Source organism: Balaenoptera acutorostrata, chromosome 7, assembly GCF_949987535.1.
Source record: "Balaenoptera acutorostrata chromosome 7, mBalAcu1.1, whole genome shotgun sequence".
Classification (NCBI taxonomy): domain Eukaryota; kingdom Metazoa; phylum Chordata; class Mammalia; order Artiodactyla; family Balaenopteridae; genus Balaenoptera; species Balaenoptera acutorostrata.
Genome location: NC_080070.1, coordinates 13,524,443 through 13,542,585, shown reverse-complemented (window position 1 = coordinate 13,542,585; position 18,143 = coordinate 13,524,443). Strand labels below are relative to the sequence as shown.

Here is an 18,143-nt window from a genome sequence, read left to right as displayed (position 1 = left end):
TTCTCTAGTTCCTTTAGGTGTAAGGTTAGATTGTTTATTTGAGATTTTTCTTGTTTCTTGAGGTAGGTTTGTATAGCTCTAAACTTCCCTCTTAGAACTGCTTTTGCTGCATCCCATAGGTTTTGGATCGTCGTGTTTTCATTGTCATTTGTCTCTAGGTATTTTCTGATTTCCTCTTTGATTTCTTCAGTGATCTCTTGGTTCTTTAGTAACATATTGTTTAGCCTCCATGTGTTTGTGTTTTTTACGTTTTTTTCCCTGTAATTCATTTCTAATCTCATAGCGTTGTGGTCAGAAAATATGCTTGATATGATTTCAGTTTTCTTAAATTTACTGAGGCTTGATTTGTGACCCAAGATGTGATCTATCCTGGAGAATGTTCCGTGCGTACTTGAGAAGAACGTGTAATCTGCTGTTTTTGGATGGAATGTCCTATAAATATCAATTAAATCTATCTGGTCTATTGTGTCATTTAAAGCTTCTGTTTCCTTATTTATTTTCATTTTGGATGATCTGTCCATTGTTGTAAGTGAGGTGTTAAAGTCCCCCACTATTATTGTGTTACTGTCAATTTCCTCTTTTATAGCTGTTAGCAGTTGCCTTATGTATTGAAGTGCTCCTGTGTTGGGTGCATATATATTTATAATTGTTATATCTTCTTGGATTGATCCCTTGATCATTATGTAGTGTCCTTCCTTGTCTCTTGTAACCTTCTTTATTTTAAAGTCTATTTTATCTGATATGAGCATTGCTACCCCAGCTTTCTTTTGATTTCCATTTGCATGGAATATCTTTTCCCATCCCCTCACTTTCAGTTTGTATGTGTCCCTAGGTCTGAAGTGGGTCTCTTGTAGATAGCACATATATGGGTCCTGTTTTTGTATCCATTCAGCCAGCCTGTGTCTTTTGGTTGGAGCATTTAATCCATTCACGTTTAAGGTAATTATCAATATGTTTGTTCTTATTACCATTTTCTTAATTGTTTTGGGTTTGTTTTTGTAGGTCCTTTTCTTCTCTTGTGTTTCCCACTTAGAGAAGTTCCTTTAGCATTTGTTGTAGAGGTGGTTTGGTGGTGCTGAATTCTCTTAGCTTTTGCTTGTCTGTAAAGCTTTTGATTTCTCCATGGAATCTGAATGAGACCCTTGCCGGGTAGAGTAATCTTGGTTGTAGGTTCTTCCCTTTCATCACTTTAAGTATATCATGCCACTCCCTTCTGGCTTGTAGAGTTTCTGCTGAGAAATCAGCTGTTAACCTTATGGGAGTTCCCTTGTATGTTATTTGTCATTTTTCCCTTGCTGCTTTCAATAATTTTTCTTTGTCTTTAATTTTTGCCAATTTGATTACTATGTGCCTCGGCGTGTTTCTCATTGGGTTTATCCTGCCTGGGACTCTCTGCCTTTCCTGGACTTGGGTGGCTATTTCTTTCCCCATGTTAGAGAAGTTTTCGACTATAATCTCTTCAAATATTTTCTCTGGTCCTTTCTCTCTCTCTTCTCCTTCTGGGACCCCTATAATGCGAATGTTGTTGCGTTTAATGTTGTCCCAGAGGTCTCTTAGGCTGTCTTCATTTCTTTTCATTGTTTTTTCTTTATTCTGTTCTGCAGCAGTGAATTCCACCATTCTGTCTTCCAGGCCACTTATCCATTCTTCTGCCTCAGTTATTCTGCTATTGATTCCTTCTAGTGTAGTTTTCATTTCAGTTATTGTCTTGTTTGTCTCTGTTTGTTTGTTCTTTAATTCTTCTAGGTCTTTGTTAAACATTTCTTGCATCTTCTTGATCTTTGCCTCCATTGTTTTTCTGAGGTCCTGGATCATCTTCACTATCATTATTCTGAATTCTTTTTCTGGAAGGTTGCCTGTCTCCACTTCATTTAGTTGTTTTTCTGGGGTTTTATCTTGTTCCTTCATCTGGTACATAGCCATCTGCCTTTTCATCTTGTCTTTCCGTGAATGTGGTTTTTGTTCCACAGGCTGCAGGATTGTAGTTCTTCCTGTTTCTGCTGTCTGCCCTCTCCCCTTTCATCTTTAAAAAAAAAAAATGCTTAAGCAGCTTTGTGTCAAGTTAAATATAAATTTAGTATGATATTTGACGCCACAATTTTGGCCCTGTGGAGGAAGAAATGCCAATAGCTGTGTCCTTCCTACTGGCCCCATAACAAAACCTAAGAATCCCTTAAACATTCCACCACACTCCCAGGCTACAGTTTATTTTAAATGATGATTAATTAAAATATCCCTTCCAATTCAGCTCTCAACATTTTCAGACAAGTTCTACTGAAATCACATTTCCCGGAATCCTCTGGGTCACAGCTTTTTAGGGTCCCTGAGTTAGTACGGCCAAGGGAAATTGGATGGCATTCTCTCTTTATCTCAGCATTCCCTTCTGGGCCCATAAAGTAGGAAACTTCTCTCCTCTCTTTAGAAGGGTACCAACTCAACCTTATAAGGCCCTACTTCTAAAGGAGAAGAGGTGACTGACTTCTCTGATTGGTGAGGCCAGAGGAGGCCAAGCTTGGGGACCCCAGCAACATGTGGATCTTCTGCCCGTGCTTTGCTCCTCCAGGTGGCCAGTATTCTCAGGGTCAAGGCTCAGGCCAGCATCAGGAGGCCAGGTTGGAGGCCTATTTCCCTTTCTTTTTCTGGCCCACCAGTGTGAGTCACTTCTGGGTGAGTGTATCTGCTCTGCAGACCCAAACATTCCCTTGGGGAAACCATCCTAAAATGTCAGCCTTGTGGGGGAAGTATTACCGAGCTTGATTGTGGCCAGGGGCCAAGCCACAGTTGCCACACTTGCCTCAACAGTAAGAAAGCTGGTATTTCCCATCCTGTCTACCTCCTTTCTGGGACTTTCTTCTTATCAGAGTTTGAATTCAGAAAATGAAGAGGGGTGAATAATGATCATTCCCTAAATCTCCCAGACAAAAGTGAAGCTAAAAGCATTGCTAGGTAGAGGCCCACTAACGAGCCATTAGCACTGTGGGGAGGAGCCCTCTGATGGGCTGCGGTCCGTACCGAGCTCCTTTGGGTCGTCTGACCACCAGCTTACTCTGCCCACTGGGGTTGGTTTCTGGCCTCCTGGGAAGCTACAGTCTTACTGCAAGAGAGTTAGTGCTCTGATCTTGATTCCTTTCCTTCCTCAGCCACACCATCCTGCTCCTCATAGAAAACTCATGTCCCTCTACAGGAAGTCACCCTTTTACCCAACACAAATAGGAGTGAAGTTACGTACGGTTGTGATACGGTTTCCTAGTTCTCTGGAGAATTCAGCCACGAGATTTTATTAACTGAGCCTTGAGTCTGAGGGGCACCCAGAGCCTCCTCAGGACCACGTTTGATAACAATAGGGCCTCTTCTCCCAATCTCACCATCTAGTGGATAAATCTTATTTCAACGCCACTGTGTATAGGGCCCTATTGAGGAGGAAAAGAGCTTCTCTGCTTGCATTGCGTACAGTCCAGCTCCAGAGACAACACACATGCACGTGAAATAGCTGGAATGAGAGAAGACATAACAAGTGGCAAAAGCATGGATTTGAATCCTGGCTCCAGTACAGAGCAGCTGGTGATCTTGGGCAATTTACTTAACCTCTCTGTGTCTTTCCCCATCTAAATCTCATAAGGTTGCTTTGAGGATTCAAAGAACTACCATTTGTAAAGCATTTGGGACAATGCCTATCCTATTAAAAATAGTATATATAAGCATTTGATCCATATAAAGCTATATATGTGTTCAGTGACCCAGTGGTGAGGTGACAGCATGCCAGAATCACTTGGGTACAGGTTTTCATCTCAAAGAAAGGCCAGGCCAAGCTGACAAATGTGCCAGGCATATGGAAACATAAACCAAACCAGGTGGTAGACTCTCCTGATCTTCTGGCTACCACCCCAAGCGTCTTCCTCTGCTAATGAACATGCCATTGGCTTGGATCAGATAGGGCAGAAGCCAGAGAGATTTCTTACAGGAGCCAATTTCTTCCAGACACTTAAACAGCTGGGTCCCAATCCTTCCATGTTTCAAATCAGGGCAGTTTTGAGCTGAGCCTCATATGCACACTGATGGCAAGTAATGACATCTAATGGTCTCGTTCTCCAGCCCTTCCGTGCATGTCAGGAGGTGAGAAGCAGTATCTTCTCTCCAGGCAGCTCATGTTTGACAGAATAAGTGACAGCAGGTCCTAGAACAATTCAGAGAGAACGGTACCTTTTTGTCCCAATACCTAGAGTCACAGGATCATTTAATTGGAAGGATCTTAGAGATCTGGTCCTACCCCCTGTATTTTATGGTTGATCATAGCCAAGAGAGATGAGGTGGTTTATCCACTTAATGGGAAAGAATGGGACCAGAACCTGGATTTTCTGATTCTTGGTGGAAGTTGTCTTTCCACTAAGCCACATCCCCATCAGTAGCAGCTCTCCTCCCAGGAAGCTGGTGCAGGCTGACTTGGTGGACCTCTGGGTGGGCCACGAGAGCCTTATGATGACCAAGACAGGAATTCAAACATAATGATAGATTTACTTGTATTGGGCTTCATGCTGGCTTTGGGGGGTGGGGGTGGCATTGGTGGTGTGGCTTTCTCTGCAAAATCCTTGTATCTACTTAGGAAGATGAATGTTAGACCAACCAGAGAGCTGTAGTATCTGAGATACGGTCTGCAGGAGGTTTTGTATGACTTCAAGCATTGTCCCTAGCAAGAAGCCCAGGGCAAGATTGCCCTCTGCCCTAAAGGTTCTCAATGTTTTCTCCATGGACCCTTGTTGTCCACCAGAAAGTGCTGGCCTAGAAAGAGGAGGAGAGAAAAGAGAAGCAGGGGCAGGAATATGGCATGCTCTAAGTGGCCTTACACTTGGAAGCTCACTATTCACAGCTTGAGAATGTTCCTTTCTGCACAGCTGTAGGTGCCACTCTTAGTCTAGTTAAGACGCCAGTTGGATCCACTAACTCTCAGCCCTGAACCAAGGCCCAGATGGATAGAAAACTGCAAAAATTCGCATTGAGAAAAATGTGATGCTGCACTCTTGATTCATTTCCTCTCTAGAACGCTCTTTCCTGCCCTATTTGGAAAGCTCTTAGCTCACCACAGACCACCAGGCTCAGATGTTCCCAACTTTTCATTCCCTGAAGCATGAAATATCCAAGACCAGGTGGGCAAGAGTGGAGTGGGCCAGTGGTTGCTTCCCCTGGGGGATATTGTTTTTTAATGGGGCCAGTGGAAGCAAGTGTGATGTGTAGTTCTCAGATGTTTCCACAATCAAATAGTTTGAGGCTTTACAGCGAAATCAAATATTTGCTCTGTTCCTTATACTTTGGGACCTTCAGCAAATTATTTAATTTGGGATTATGATGTGAATTATATAATTTATATGATGTGTGTATATATATTAATGCATATACATATATGATTTACATAAATATATGTAATGTTACAGCAACCTCAAGAGGTACAGAAGATACAGAAACTGAGGCTTGGCTTGAGTCAACTGCCTCTGCCTGAATTAATCCTTGTGATCGCAGAATGGCTTCCCCGGGAGGAACAATGGGGGTGGTGTTTTAACAAAAGAAGAAAGAAGGGAAAGTGTACTGTGTAGACTAAAAACAAAACAAAACAAAAAAATAGCTCTCACGGTCCACTAGGCAATAGGTGTTTAATAAATGAATTTTATAATAATTTAATAAATGGGATAGCTGTAAATGCTGTCTCTACATTCCAGGGGAACCACGGTCAGAGCCTCTACAGCACTTATAAAAGGTCCCCAACTCATGTCACCTAGCTATTCCCAACCCTTCTCTTAGGGCTGCTTCCTTTTACCCATCCTGGTTGAGCCACAGGCTTCTTTGCAAACCCAGCGATGTCATGATGTAACTAACCCCCACTGGATGCTGAAACCTGAGCCCAAAGATAAGTTCCCTTACCAAGGAGGGTCTCAGAAGTGTATTCTGAGATCTTCCAAATTCCGTGGTTGGAGTGCCAACAAAGCCCACAGAACGAAGGGTCCTGAGTGAGCACAGTCTCTGGTCTCTGCTGAGAGCAAGTGCTTCCTGGTTTGGCACTTGCCCTGCGACGGGGCCGGGAGAGAATGGAGCGGGTGATGGAGGTGAAAAGCAGCAAGCACAATTTTTCTTGTCCTCCAGGACAATTTTTCTTCGCCCTCACTTAAAGCTTTCCATTTCTAATATCATACCTTACATATAGAAAGCAATTTTAACTTCTCTAAGCCTTTTCACATTTATTATTATCGCTCTTCAAAATAATCCTGCGGAGAGGGTATTATTCTGATGCTGAATTTCCCTAAAAATAAAAATGCTTCCTGAAATCCAGGGTACCCATTGAAACGCAAGGTAGATAGGCATGTACCTGTGTGGGCACACGCGTGCACGCACACACGTACACGCACACGCACGCATACAAAAACACCTCAGCAACCGCAAAACGATTTAGGAGAAAGGAGGGTGGGAGGGCCAGCCGGGATATCGCCTTCATTCCCTTCTGGGTTTCAAAGCCCATATTTTCATTTAAAAGCTCCATAGCCCAGAAATCCATTTCCTCCAGTGATATGGATTTACTGGGCAGTGCTGTATCTAATATGAAAGGAGACACCACTACCGTAACCAATTCTGGAGAAAGTTACAGTCTAGCTGAACACAAACTAAAACAGAGAACAAGAGAAAGTTCCTATGGCTAATTGTCAGATTGCCTGTTCCAGACCAGAAAAGTTTTAGGGCTTCTGAAAAAAATGTGGATTATCTGGTGCTGGGCATACTCAGAGAAGAGTTCTTGGGCCATTCGGGGCTTGGACTGGGCCATAAAGGATAACTGCCAGGATAGCGGCAGGGGCTCTGTGCAGACTGGGTAAAGGATGGAAATGGCAGAGTCCAGTCAAGGAGACTGGACAGTGGCGCTTTGACCTTAGTAAATTCCCATCACAACCTTTGAACCCACTGATGCTCTCTTCCATTGGCTCAGCCCTTTAGGTGTTTCCCCGAGTTTGAAAAGGCTCAGTCTTGGGTGTAGAGGTCACCAGGGCCAGTGATCTTGTGATCAAATCTAACATACACCCAGAAGAATAAGTGTCGTGATGGGGATTGAGGGCGAGTAAGCGTAGATGCGTTGATGAGATGGAGAAAAAGCCACACGACGCCCAGCAGCTATTGTTTTGTACGGCTGTGTTTAGATGCCTGTTTTTGTTACAGGTAGCCATAAAGGCTGGAAACATAGCCTTATTTTATCATGTATTGTAACGTTCTGTTAATAAGCCAGTTATTATATATTCACCTGTTGTATCAGATTGCAGTGACTGCCAAAACAAAATAACGACACACTGGGTGGCTTAAACAAGAGAAATTCATTTTTTCACAGTTCTGGAGGCTGGAAGTCCAAGATCAAGGTGTCATCAGGGTTGCTTCCTCTGAGGCCTGTCTCGCAGCCTTGCAGGTGGTCTCCCTCTTGCTGCCTTTTCATGTGGTCCTCCCTCTGTGCACGCAGCTGTCTCATATCTCTTTGTATGTCCTAATCTCTTACAAAGACACGAGTCACGTTGGATTAGGGCCCACCCTAAGAGCCTCATTTTCACTTAATTAGCTGTTTGACAGCCCTATCTCCAAATACAGTCACATTCTGAAATATTGGGGGGATTAGGGCTTCAGTATAGGAATTTTATGAGGACACAATTCAGTCCATGACACCCATGTTTCCAGGTTTGGTGGCTACCCTGGAGATATGGAAAACCAAGGGATGAGACTCCGTGTTCTGTGATAGGAACGCGGAGGCTTTTTCTTTAGAGTCAATGCCAGCCTATTTGAACCAGCGAGTCCCTTTCGTCGCTTGAGCTGAGGATGTGGCATTCCTGTGGCATAATCATGCCCGGACGTAGACCAGCCTTGCAGTGTGCAGACAGACTCGGGGATACAAAAGCCGCTTGCCTTGCGGGTGAGGTGGCATTCATGCAATGACTGCCTAGAGCATCTGCAGAGCTTGCAGAATGATGGATGGTTTTGTCTTAACTCAGGGCCCCATCCCCTGCAGTGTGTTCTCCCCCAGAGCCTGTCACCACCCCCTGCCTCATCCCAGTGAAGCCCTAAGGCACCTTGGCTGTGAAGCCCCATGTGACCTGCCTGCTGGCTGATGCAGTGGTGTATAATTCAACAGTAATTTATATTCCATGCAGGTCTGAGCAAAGCTATAAAGTGCTATCAAGAGCTAAATGCTGCTGAGGCATTTAATCTAAGCAAAGGAAGGGTTTGTATACATCAGCTTCCTGGGATGCATACCACTGTTAAAGGAGGAGGGATCCTTTTTCTGTTTGCCGATTTGCTTCTTTACGGTTTTAAAGCTCAGAGGGGGCGGAAGGGAGAGAGTCTTAGAGAGGATTGGGCTGCATCCTGACCTCCCTGACACACGTCCGCGAGGGCACTTCTGCAGAGACAGCTTTGCAGCGACCTGTGGGGCTGGGGTCAGGACAGAGGCCCTCTGGCCACCATAGCAACAAGGCAGCACGTGAGGGTCAGGGATAAGCAGGCGTCACTCCTTATTCCCAAGAGCAGAAAATGTCACACAGATGGATCTCTGGCCCTGGAAAGCTGCAGAAATTATACTCCAGTGAAGTTTTGGGTACAACTTGGTCACAGAAAGAATAGCTATTTGGGAAAATGCCTCTGCACACAATATGTGACCGCCCTGGATTCCTGTGAGAACCTTCCTGAGGCCCTCGGTTTCCTAGGCAATGGCTTCTTGAATTAGCAAGAGCACTTCGCTGCCTTGCCTGAGACCACGGTTTTGACACTGTTTCTCCACGGGGTCCGTGGCTGTGGTTTTACCACATGGCTTCTCCAACAGTCCCTGCAAGAAGTGGAGACGCGTTCTCCCCTCCCCTCCTGTGGATGCTGAAGCAGCGGCCACGTAGGAGGCCCCATCTCGCCCGCCTTACGTACCTGCAGTCACTGCTCGGAAGTGGGCTGAGCAGAGGTTGATGCCAAAACTCTGAATATCAGCTTAAAAATATCTTGGTAATCAACCTACCAGGTGGTACTGGGATAGAACCATTTGGGGTTGCAGATTAAGTGCTCCCTGGTGACACTTCAAGGTTGCAGAAGAGTTAACTGCCCCAAAACAATGCTCTCCTGGCCTGGCATTTCTTAACGTGGCAACATACCCAGGGATCCAAGTTTCTGTGCTTCCACTGGGTTAATAAGGCTTTAGGTTTTCTGTAACCTACAAGCGAGGATTAATTTTTGTAGTCATTGCAGTATCACCGATTGGCCCCAGAGTGCAGGGCAGGAGGGAACGTGTAGGAAGGGTGACCAATGTGTACTACTTAGCCCAGGTCTTTTCTAGTTTTAGGACCAAAAGTCACACTTACTAGGGACACACCCTCTACCCTCACCAACTCCCAGGCAAACTGGGATGGTTGATCACCCTTCTAGGGAAGCAAGACTTAGAAAGAAAAAAAAGTCGGAAACTGAAGGGAATTGGGGATTATGGGGGAAGCACTGGAAATCCTGTGTGTAGCCAGGGAGTACCTCAAACGTATCGTGTCCCTGGGGATTGGGACGCAGAATTACATAATATGTGATACCACATACTATCACATAATCCTATGAATCACTCATGTTCTGGTGGTAGTTCAAATCAGAGGAGAGGGTGAAGTGGCCAGAAAGAGCATGGAATGTGGGTTCAGAGGAGGAATGGAAGCCCCAAGTCTGAAAAGACAAAGGAGGAGACAGACAGTGACATCTAGGGAGGGGGGGGACCAAGCCTGGATCAAGGGGCAGCTTGGAAACTCAGGGAAGAGATATCCATCCAAGCAGGAGGAAGTTGTCAAACAGCCAAGAAACTAAAAGTGGGGAGAAAACTAGAATCTAATATTCAGCAACCAGAGAAACATTAATTAGAGATGGCAGCAACGCGAGGAGGTGGGTGAAGATGCTGTATTTGGTGCTGGGACGAGAAGTCGGCCGGCTGGGCATGGAAACTCTTTTCTCTGTCTCGCCCTCACTCAAGCCTCAGCGGTGCCTGGAGTGGAGGGGTGGGGGGCAGCCAGCGGGCGTGCGGCCAGGGATCCCAGAACACCACACAGCCCTCGCCCCTTCCAGCTAGGCGCTGACGGGACACGCAGACACCGGTGACTGGGGCTGGACCATGGGTTGCCAGGTGACATCATGGGTTTGAGTCCTGAAAGAGCTCCAGGTGGGGATGGTCATCCAAGGAAGCAGGTGCTGTCTTTGAATCAAAAGGAAGCATCTATGTTTGCAGAGTTCGTTACACTCCTTGGCCATGCCTTCCCGCTCACAGGTGGAGTTTGCAAATAGGGACACCAGAGGGGTCTGGAGGGCACTGGTCCCTCTATGCCAGTGGACCTTGTTAGCACTGGCTCTTGGGCTGCGGGCACATGGGGTGGTGTGGTCTCATCTAACTGGACTTCCCGAGCTCTGAGTCCAAATGTGTGCGAGTCCTGGCACGGAAAGGGTAATTAGATGTCATTTTTCCTTCCAGCCCACTGCAACTGACTAGTTGGGGCTGGCTGCCGGGAGGGCTGGGCTGAGTAGGAGTCTGAGGCCCCTTCCAGGACCAGCAGGAATGAGGGTTGAGATTGATTAGCTATTTCTGCCAAAGGCATGGACTTGAAACTAATAGAAGAGCCATTGCACTTTGCTGTCCAAAGCTTTACAGTTCCTATAATGACATGCCTTATGGTCCCCTTGTGAATGGACAAGGCTGGTGCTTTTCAAAAATGTTTAGATCAAATGAAATTTCACGTGGAAACAGATCAAAGCAGGGCTATTCTGGCCAAAGAGAGGAGAGAGGGCTGGGGGTCTCTTTTACTCCCTCTTCCTTTCCCAGTGGCAGCTCCTGAGGCACCTCCATCGAACAGGGTTTGAAAACCACTGGAGGAGGGACTACTTTAGGAGAGGGTCAGGAAGGATCTCTCTGAGAGGATGGCATTTGAGTTGAGATCCCAGAAGATCTCAAGAAGAAGGCCATTCTTCTTAGCTAGAGTACAGGGAGTATGGGGGTCAAGCTGAGAAATGAGGTCATATAGGTAGGAAGTGTCCACTCAGGTAAGGCCATTCAGGCAGGGTAAGGAAGGTGGGATTTAAATTTTTTTTAATATCACTGGAAGAAGAAGGCAGGGAACCGATGATCTGTTACAGAGGTTCTGTGGGAGATGATGGAAGCCTGACCAGGGTGGCAGCAGTGAGCATTTCAGAAGTTAGAGGCACGATGGAAGTGGGACATGGACATGCCTTCTCGACTCAGGCTTAGAGACCTAGGACACTGGGGCACTGGGGTTGAAGGAGGGATGCTCTCCAGGCCAGGTGTGGACCCCCTTCTCTTTATTGCCTGCGGACACCCTGTTCATTTTTCAAGACACTGCTTCCTCTGGGAAACCTTCCCTGGCCCGGCATAGTTGTCTCTTACCATTTACTTCTGGGTATTAGCCCTTCTTTTCCTAAACATGGCTAAATATAGGAGCCACCTTATAGCTGTCTGCTCCAGCTCCCCGATTTTACAGATGAGGGGACCAAAGATTCAGAGCTGATACTAAACTCAGGTCTCTTAATCCCCAGTCTGGTACTATTTTCACTTCATCCTCAGCTTTTCATTTATGTCTGTCTCATATCCCCAGCGAGATTATAAGATTTTTTTTCATCTTTTTATTTTAGATTTTATTAAAAATTCTTAAGAACAGTGATCCTATCTTATTCTCCTTTTTATCCCCCTAACATCTAGCATAATGCTTGGCACAAACATAGAAGTTCAACAGATATTTGCTGATTGGCTGTTGGGTACACCATGGAGCCTGCGGCCGCAGGAATGTCCCCTTCCGTCTGCCCCCTTGCAGTTAACCTGCCTCCCCAGACCTGACATCACTTAGGTCTGACAGCCGCGCTGCTGCTGTTCCTACTTGCCTGGCCAGTGTTACAGCCAGTTCTGGCCACACAGCAGAGCCTTGCTCCAAAGGGAAGGGCTTGGGCAGTTCTTTTCACTTAATTGCTAGCTGTGACTACAGTTAGTCTTGGAGCCTGATTGGAATTAGGCTCAAACCCCAAGCCATGGGGGGGAATTATTGAGAAGATGTGACCGTGCATTATTACGTTTGCCTTTCTTGGATCCTCCCTCACCAGTCGATAAGTGCTCCCGAGCAATAAAATGACCCAGGCCACGGCCTGCTCCTTGAGGGGAGAGGAGAGCCTCATACCTGCCCAAAGGACCACTGTACTTCTGGGTGAATGGAAAGAGGCTGCAGTCCCCCGTGCTGTAATATCTATTACCGCCCTTTAATTGAGGATGCTTTCTAGCAGAGACATTTAGAATCTCTATTAGTTCCTCAGGGAACCCCTCAGAGTTGTTGGTGGTAGGGGGAGTTCTGCACCCCACCCTTCCCAGTTGGTCACCAATCCACAGGTCTGAGACTTGGGCTCATCACCTGAGACACAAAGCTGGGTCAGGTAGGGTCCTTGCGCGCCTGTGCCCCTCATCCCCCCACGCTCCGGTACTCCTGCCGTGTGTATTTCCCGTTATTAATGCACGTTTCCAAACTTGAATTTATAAGTGCAGAAGTACATAAAAATATCAATCCTTGCTCCGAACGGAAAACAGCCGTGTCTATGGTAGCTGACGGAAGCTGCTCCAACTCTTCCCTCTTTGTCACACCGGGCTTTCCTGACATGTTGCACAGATGACCTGCATAACGGGCCATCTTAAGTGAGAGCCCTCAAAGTTTTTTCCCATCTATGGGAATATTGACGGAAGCTAACAAACCACAGAAATCTTTAGAGGTTCCAAAGTCACAGAACAACTGACAGGAAGTGAAGGCAGGAAGATATCCCAACTAACCCTATTAACATGACAACAAGATGTATGTTATCAACAAGCTGGGCCATTTCCAACTGGTAGGTAATTAAGTCCATATGGTAATTAAGTAATTAGGTCTTCATTTATCAACCTCATCTTTGTGTCCTGTCTGCTCTGCTTGCAGAACACCCTTAAAATAGTGTCTATCAAGCTTTTTCAGCTACTGGCAACTTGGGAAGATCAAAACTTCCTTGAGACCGACCTTCTCTCCGGGAACAAATCACTGCACTTGATCAGGAAGACTGTACACAATTTGATGAGAAGAAATGTCTCCATTTTTAAAAGTATCCTATGTGGATAGAGTTTATAGAGAGCCCTTGGGTGACCTCAGTCACATCCAGAGCTTCAGTTTATAAGATGATGACTCAGTCCACATCTCTAGCTCAGAAATTACTACCAGGCTCCAGACCCACGGTGCCAAGTGCCTTAACATCCCAAGGGCAGCTCAGATTTGAACTCAGCACGCATGCACACATGTGCGCTCTCTCTCTCCCTCTTCCTGTCCTAAATCTAAATTTTAGTAAATGACGTCATCGCACACTCAGGTTTCTAAACCAGAAATTGAAAGCGTACTTGAGGCCCAAGCAGGCCAGCTCTGGTTTGTTGGAGTTTGGATTCTTTGGAACTGGTGTCAAAACGAAGCTTTCTTCAATTCTGGCACTCCCAAGCCATCACGCTGTCCTTGGCCGGGGTCCCACAGGCTGCCTCCTTCCCTCTGGCCCCCCTCTGCTTCTTCCCTCACCTGAATCTGTGCCTCAAGGTTATACAAAGAACCTCTGCCCTAACACAGGGTCTCACCAGGCCAATCAACAGAAATCATCTGAGGAACTTTTAAAAAGGAAAGATTCCCATCCTCTCCCCAAGATTCTGATTCAGAAAGTCTGGGATGAGACATAATCCACCCTGGGTACCGTCTTAGAATTCCGTCTGAACCCCAGGGCACAGCGGGAGAGACTCGGGGTGCTTTGTAACCCCCCCACTGTTTTCCCAGGTAATGATGGTACCATATCTGTTTGTACACGATGACTGTCGCTGCACACACGTGCACAAGCATGTACACGCACACACACACACACGCACACATACATACACCTACATGCTTCCCACCCACACAATTTTATTTATGCGGCACCTGTGCCCAGGTCACCCCTGACTCACTGCTTTCCATTGCCTCTACCAGCCATCATTCACTAAACAGTCATTCAGTCCTGCCCTGCTCCCTCCTCGCCAGACCCCTCCTTCCTTCTCCCCTTGACTACAGCTCCTAACTGGTCTCCCTGCCTCTGGACCGCCCTCTGCTCTGCTCCTGACTTAGTGGTCTTTGGAAACACAGATCACAGCCACTGAAGTGCCTGGACCCCTGCAGTACTATCGACCCCACCCAGCCTTTTCCAAACTTTACTTCTTCAGGCCATTGTTCTCCTATCTGCAGTGACAGAGGAAATATTAGACACAGCAAATATCCAGAAAAGCTCTTAAACTCATTTTAGGTACATCAAATATCTATTGGCTAAAAGTGGACTTATAATTCTATTTGATAACATTGTATCTCTTGTAGCAGCCTTCTCATTGGGGGTTAATTTGAGCAATGGTTTTTTTTAAAGGAGCGTCATTGAATAAGTTTGTGAAATACCTCATAAGACTAGGCTGGACAAGTTAACTTATGTTACTGTGGATTATGAATCTTAGTGGGTGAGAAGTGACGTGCAGAGTTTCCCAGAGTTATTGCCTCTGCTGCCACGTCGTAAAGGAGTTATCTCCTAGGCTTAGTGTTCCACAGAAAACGCTGGGAAACGTTGTCTTACGGGACAAGGCTTCCAGGATTTGGGTGACTGGTTGGTAAATGGATTAAAGGAAAACCCAATATCGTATGAGACATTGTGTATGGAAAAGAAAAGAATAAAAATGTTTTTCTCTTTAAAGAAGTAGCAGTGGGGGGTGTTTTCTGCGTCTCCAAGGAAAGACAGTGAATTTTAAAGGCTTTCGAGAAATGAGCGAGATACTCTCCTGCTTCACTGCACCCTACACAAACTGTCATGTGATATATTTTTAGTATTTTCCCAAAGGAGAGACTCCCCGAGTTTATGCAAGACTGGGCAGTTATTGGAGCATGAGGGAGCCTTGGTACTATTCCCCTCTCCATGAATATTTCCAAATATTGATCTCGTTGGCAGGTTACTCTTACCTGGATCTCCTCATTGTTCCTACTCAAGAAAATCGAAAATGTAGTAAACCTCACTTCTCTCTTTCTCTCTTCCTCTCCTCTTCCCTTTCCTTCTCTGTTACCCCACCCCTGTTTCTTCCCTTCTCCTTCAGGAACTTTCTGCATCATTTCACTGTGCACCTGTGTGGCCGGGATCAACTTTGAGCTGTCACGCTACCCACGCTACCTGTATGGACTCCCCGACGACATCAGCCATGGCTACGGATGGTCCATGTTCTGTGCTTGGGGGGGCCTGGGCCTCACGCTAATCTCGGGATTCTTCTGTACCTTGGCCCCTTCTGTCCAACCTGTCCCGAGGACCAACTGCCCCAAATCCAGACCCGAGAATGGGACAGTGTGCTAAAAAAAAAAAAACCCATACATATATATATATATATAAATATATATATAAATATATATATAATATACATATATACAACAAAACTCAATCACGATGATGCCAGTGCCGAGGCAGAGTGGAGCTGGCTCAGGCACCTGCATCTCGTCGGACTTTGTGTTGCCTCATCACCGAGATGGGGAAGGCGTCCCCATCACGTGGCTCTTCCATCAGTTCTTAACTTTTGGCTCCGTGGTTTCTTGAAGACATCACCACTCGAGATAGTCCCGATTGCCGTCACTCACGAGGATGGGGTGGTGGGCTGGGAAGGGACGGTGCCCGTGGTCTGGGGTGGCACGGGTGTAGACAAGGACGTGCCCTCCGCTGGGCTGGCAGGAGGGGACAATACCCCAACACCGATCATATCAGAGAAACGATGCCCTTAGTTCATAGAATGTAACCAGATCTTTGAGGCCATTTCCAGAACCATTTTCTTCTCCTGCCCTTCCCGTTCTGATTTCCTTCCTGGCCGACCAGTGACACACAAGAAGTGGAAGAGAAAACACACCGAGAAGGGAGTTTTCTCTTTGCTGCCAAACTTTTGGACAAAGTTCCGGAGGTGGGAAGGGGGAGAGCACAGCATGCTGAGAGACAAGATCCGCATCGACGAGAGGACACTTCAGTGGATGCTCAGAAAACCCAGTCTTACCTTCCAGCTGCCTTACGCCCAGTTAAGCAAGAGGCCACCCTGCCCCGAACCCCATCTGCACTCCCCAGGAAGATCGGAGCCTTGGAGTAACGCTGTAATGTGTGTGTGTGTGTGTGTGTGTGTGTGTGTACGCGCGCGCGCGCGGGCGCACGCATGCGACAACTTCAGGCAGTTTCCTTTTTTTCTTTTCACCTTTTTAAATGGCAATAGTGGGTTATAACTGTTGTCTGTCATTTGTGGTGGTTTCATGGCCCAGGATGGAGGGCCCAAGACCTAGGAAGCATCATGAGGGGCGGGCTTCTACGGGGGCCAGTTTTGCAGCTTCAGATCCCTGGAGTGTGTGTGCGTGCGTGTGTGTGCGTGTGCGTGTGTGTGTGTGTGTGGATGTTTTCTGAGTGTGGGGTTTTATCATTTGTGTTGCGTTTTTCTGTTATTTTTAGTGCAGCTGAAATTCCCAGAGGGCAGAACCAAGGACAAAACCACTGGGCAGAGGACCTGTGGTGCTTCACATCCCAGTTCTGGGACGTCATGGGATTTAGTCCTCTAATTTTGGAAGTTCAAGACACAGCTGGGTACACGAGCCATGAGCGAAGAGGGGGAACACAGTTCAAGAGGGAGAAGGAAAGTGGCCTCTGTTGCTGTTGGAAAGTCCATATACCAGACAAGACCTTTCACTTCCCATCACAGAAGCTGTCCTTTGTCACTGGACGTCCACCCCTTTTGTAGGGGTGACCTCTGTACAGATGAAAGAAAATGGGTCACCTGCAGAGAGAGCCGCCATGTCCCATGGACTCCAGTTTGTATGATATTGTGTAAATTCATGGAGAACTCTTGACTCTTGCCATCTTCTTCCTTTTCCTCTTGGTATTCAAGGCCTTGAACCCCCAAGTAGCCATCTTGGTGGCTAGCACCCAAACAGAGGTGGCCTCAGTCCGGCCCGGTGTCTCAGGCTCGGTTGAGCGCATTGGCACTGCAGGGGTTGGCGAGCTGTGGAGCCAGCCAGCGGGTTGTGAAAGCTGGGGGGACAGGAGTCTGCCAGCAAGAGTGGGCAGCAGCAGCTGACCGTCACCTCAGTGACCCCGCGGGGGCCGAGCAGCCCTGGGGAGGCAAGGAGAGAATCCCCCGAGCCGTCCAGCCATGGGTCAACCGTGTAGCCGAGAATTCAGTTGCTTCATTACTGAATGTGCTCTGGGAACTTTGCCACCCACTCAGCAGCCTTTCTTCCCAGCCATGCCCTCTGTTTCATCTATCTGTCCTCTACCCTGCCTCCCCTCCAGATCCCCCCTTTTCTCACCTGTGAACCATTTCCCTTCTCCCTCTTCCATCCACCAGGCTCCAAGTCCCGCCTCTCTCCTCATCTGCTCTTTTTGACTGTGTGTGTGCGTGTAATTCACAACCACAAAGGACATCTGATGTGCGTGGATGGGTCTGAGTGTGGGTCTCTGTGTGTGTGTATCTCTCTGGTGCATTTTGTGTACATTTGTGTCAGTATGTACCTGGACGCAGATGTGCGGTGTACTACTCAAGACTTCCTTGCTGGCGACACGGATCAGCTTCTGCAAAAAGGCTCATGTGTGAGTGAGTGCCCCGTGCGTGGGGAGCTAGGAGATGACGGGGCAGGAAATGCTGTTAGCTCCTAATTGCACTTCTAAGGATGATTTATAAAACAAAGGATGTATTCTATGAGAAGGGAGATAATTTTCAGGAAAACCCAGTGTTTCAATTGTACAGGGAATTTAAAAAAATAATAATTTGCTTTGAAAAGTTAGATTTCCCACTTCAGGGGAAGGGCATACTTGGGCTTGAGGAAAAGTGAGGAGAAGTATCTCAGATTGTGTCTTCCTTCCAAGCATCTTGACTGGGCTCCGCCTAGCAGGGAGAGGTGGGCGTCCACCAGCATCTCTTTGGGGCAGAAGGCTTGTCTGTGACCACATCCAAATTTCAGCTGTTTCCCAATTGTAGGAAAATGGGGAAAGAAATTCCAAATGGGGCAATTTGTAATCAATCATTTAAACTTTTCTTAAGTAACCAGTACTGTTCACCA

General features: G+C 46.8%; 1 protein-coding gene across 3 annotated transcripts in view; it reads left to right on the top strand.

The window, feature by feature from the left end:
- The window catches only part of TMEM178B (transmembrane protein 178B), a 356,103-nt gene extending 338,208 nt beyond the window's left edge, over positions 1–17,895 (top strand). For 2 of the 3 annotated variants that reach the window (XM_057549740.1, XM_057549738.1), the window contains 2 exons: positions 15,167–16,198; positions 16,540–17,895. In XM_057549740.1, coding sequence (XP_057405723.1) covers positions 15,167–15,417 — 251 coding nt within the window. In that variant the 3' untranslated portion in view covers positions 15,418–16,198; positions 16,540–17,895. The remainder of the gene's footprint in view (positions 1–15,166; positions 16,199–16,539) is intronic. The other variant, XM_007177032.2, reaches the window with a different exon arrangement.
- Positions 17,896–18,143: the final 248 nt, after the last annotated feature.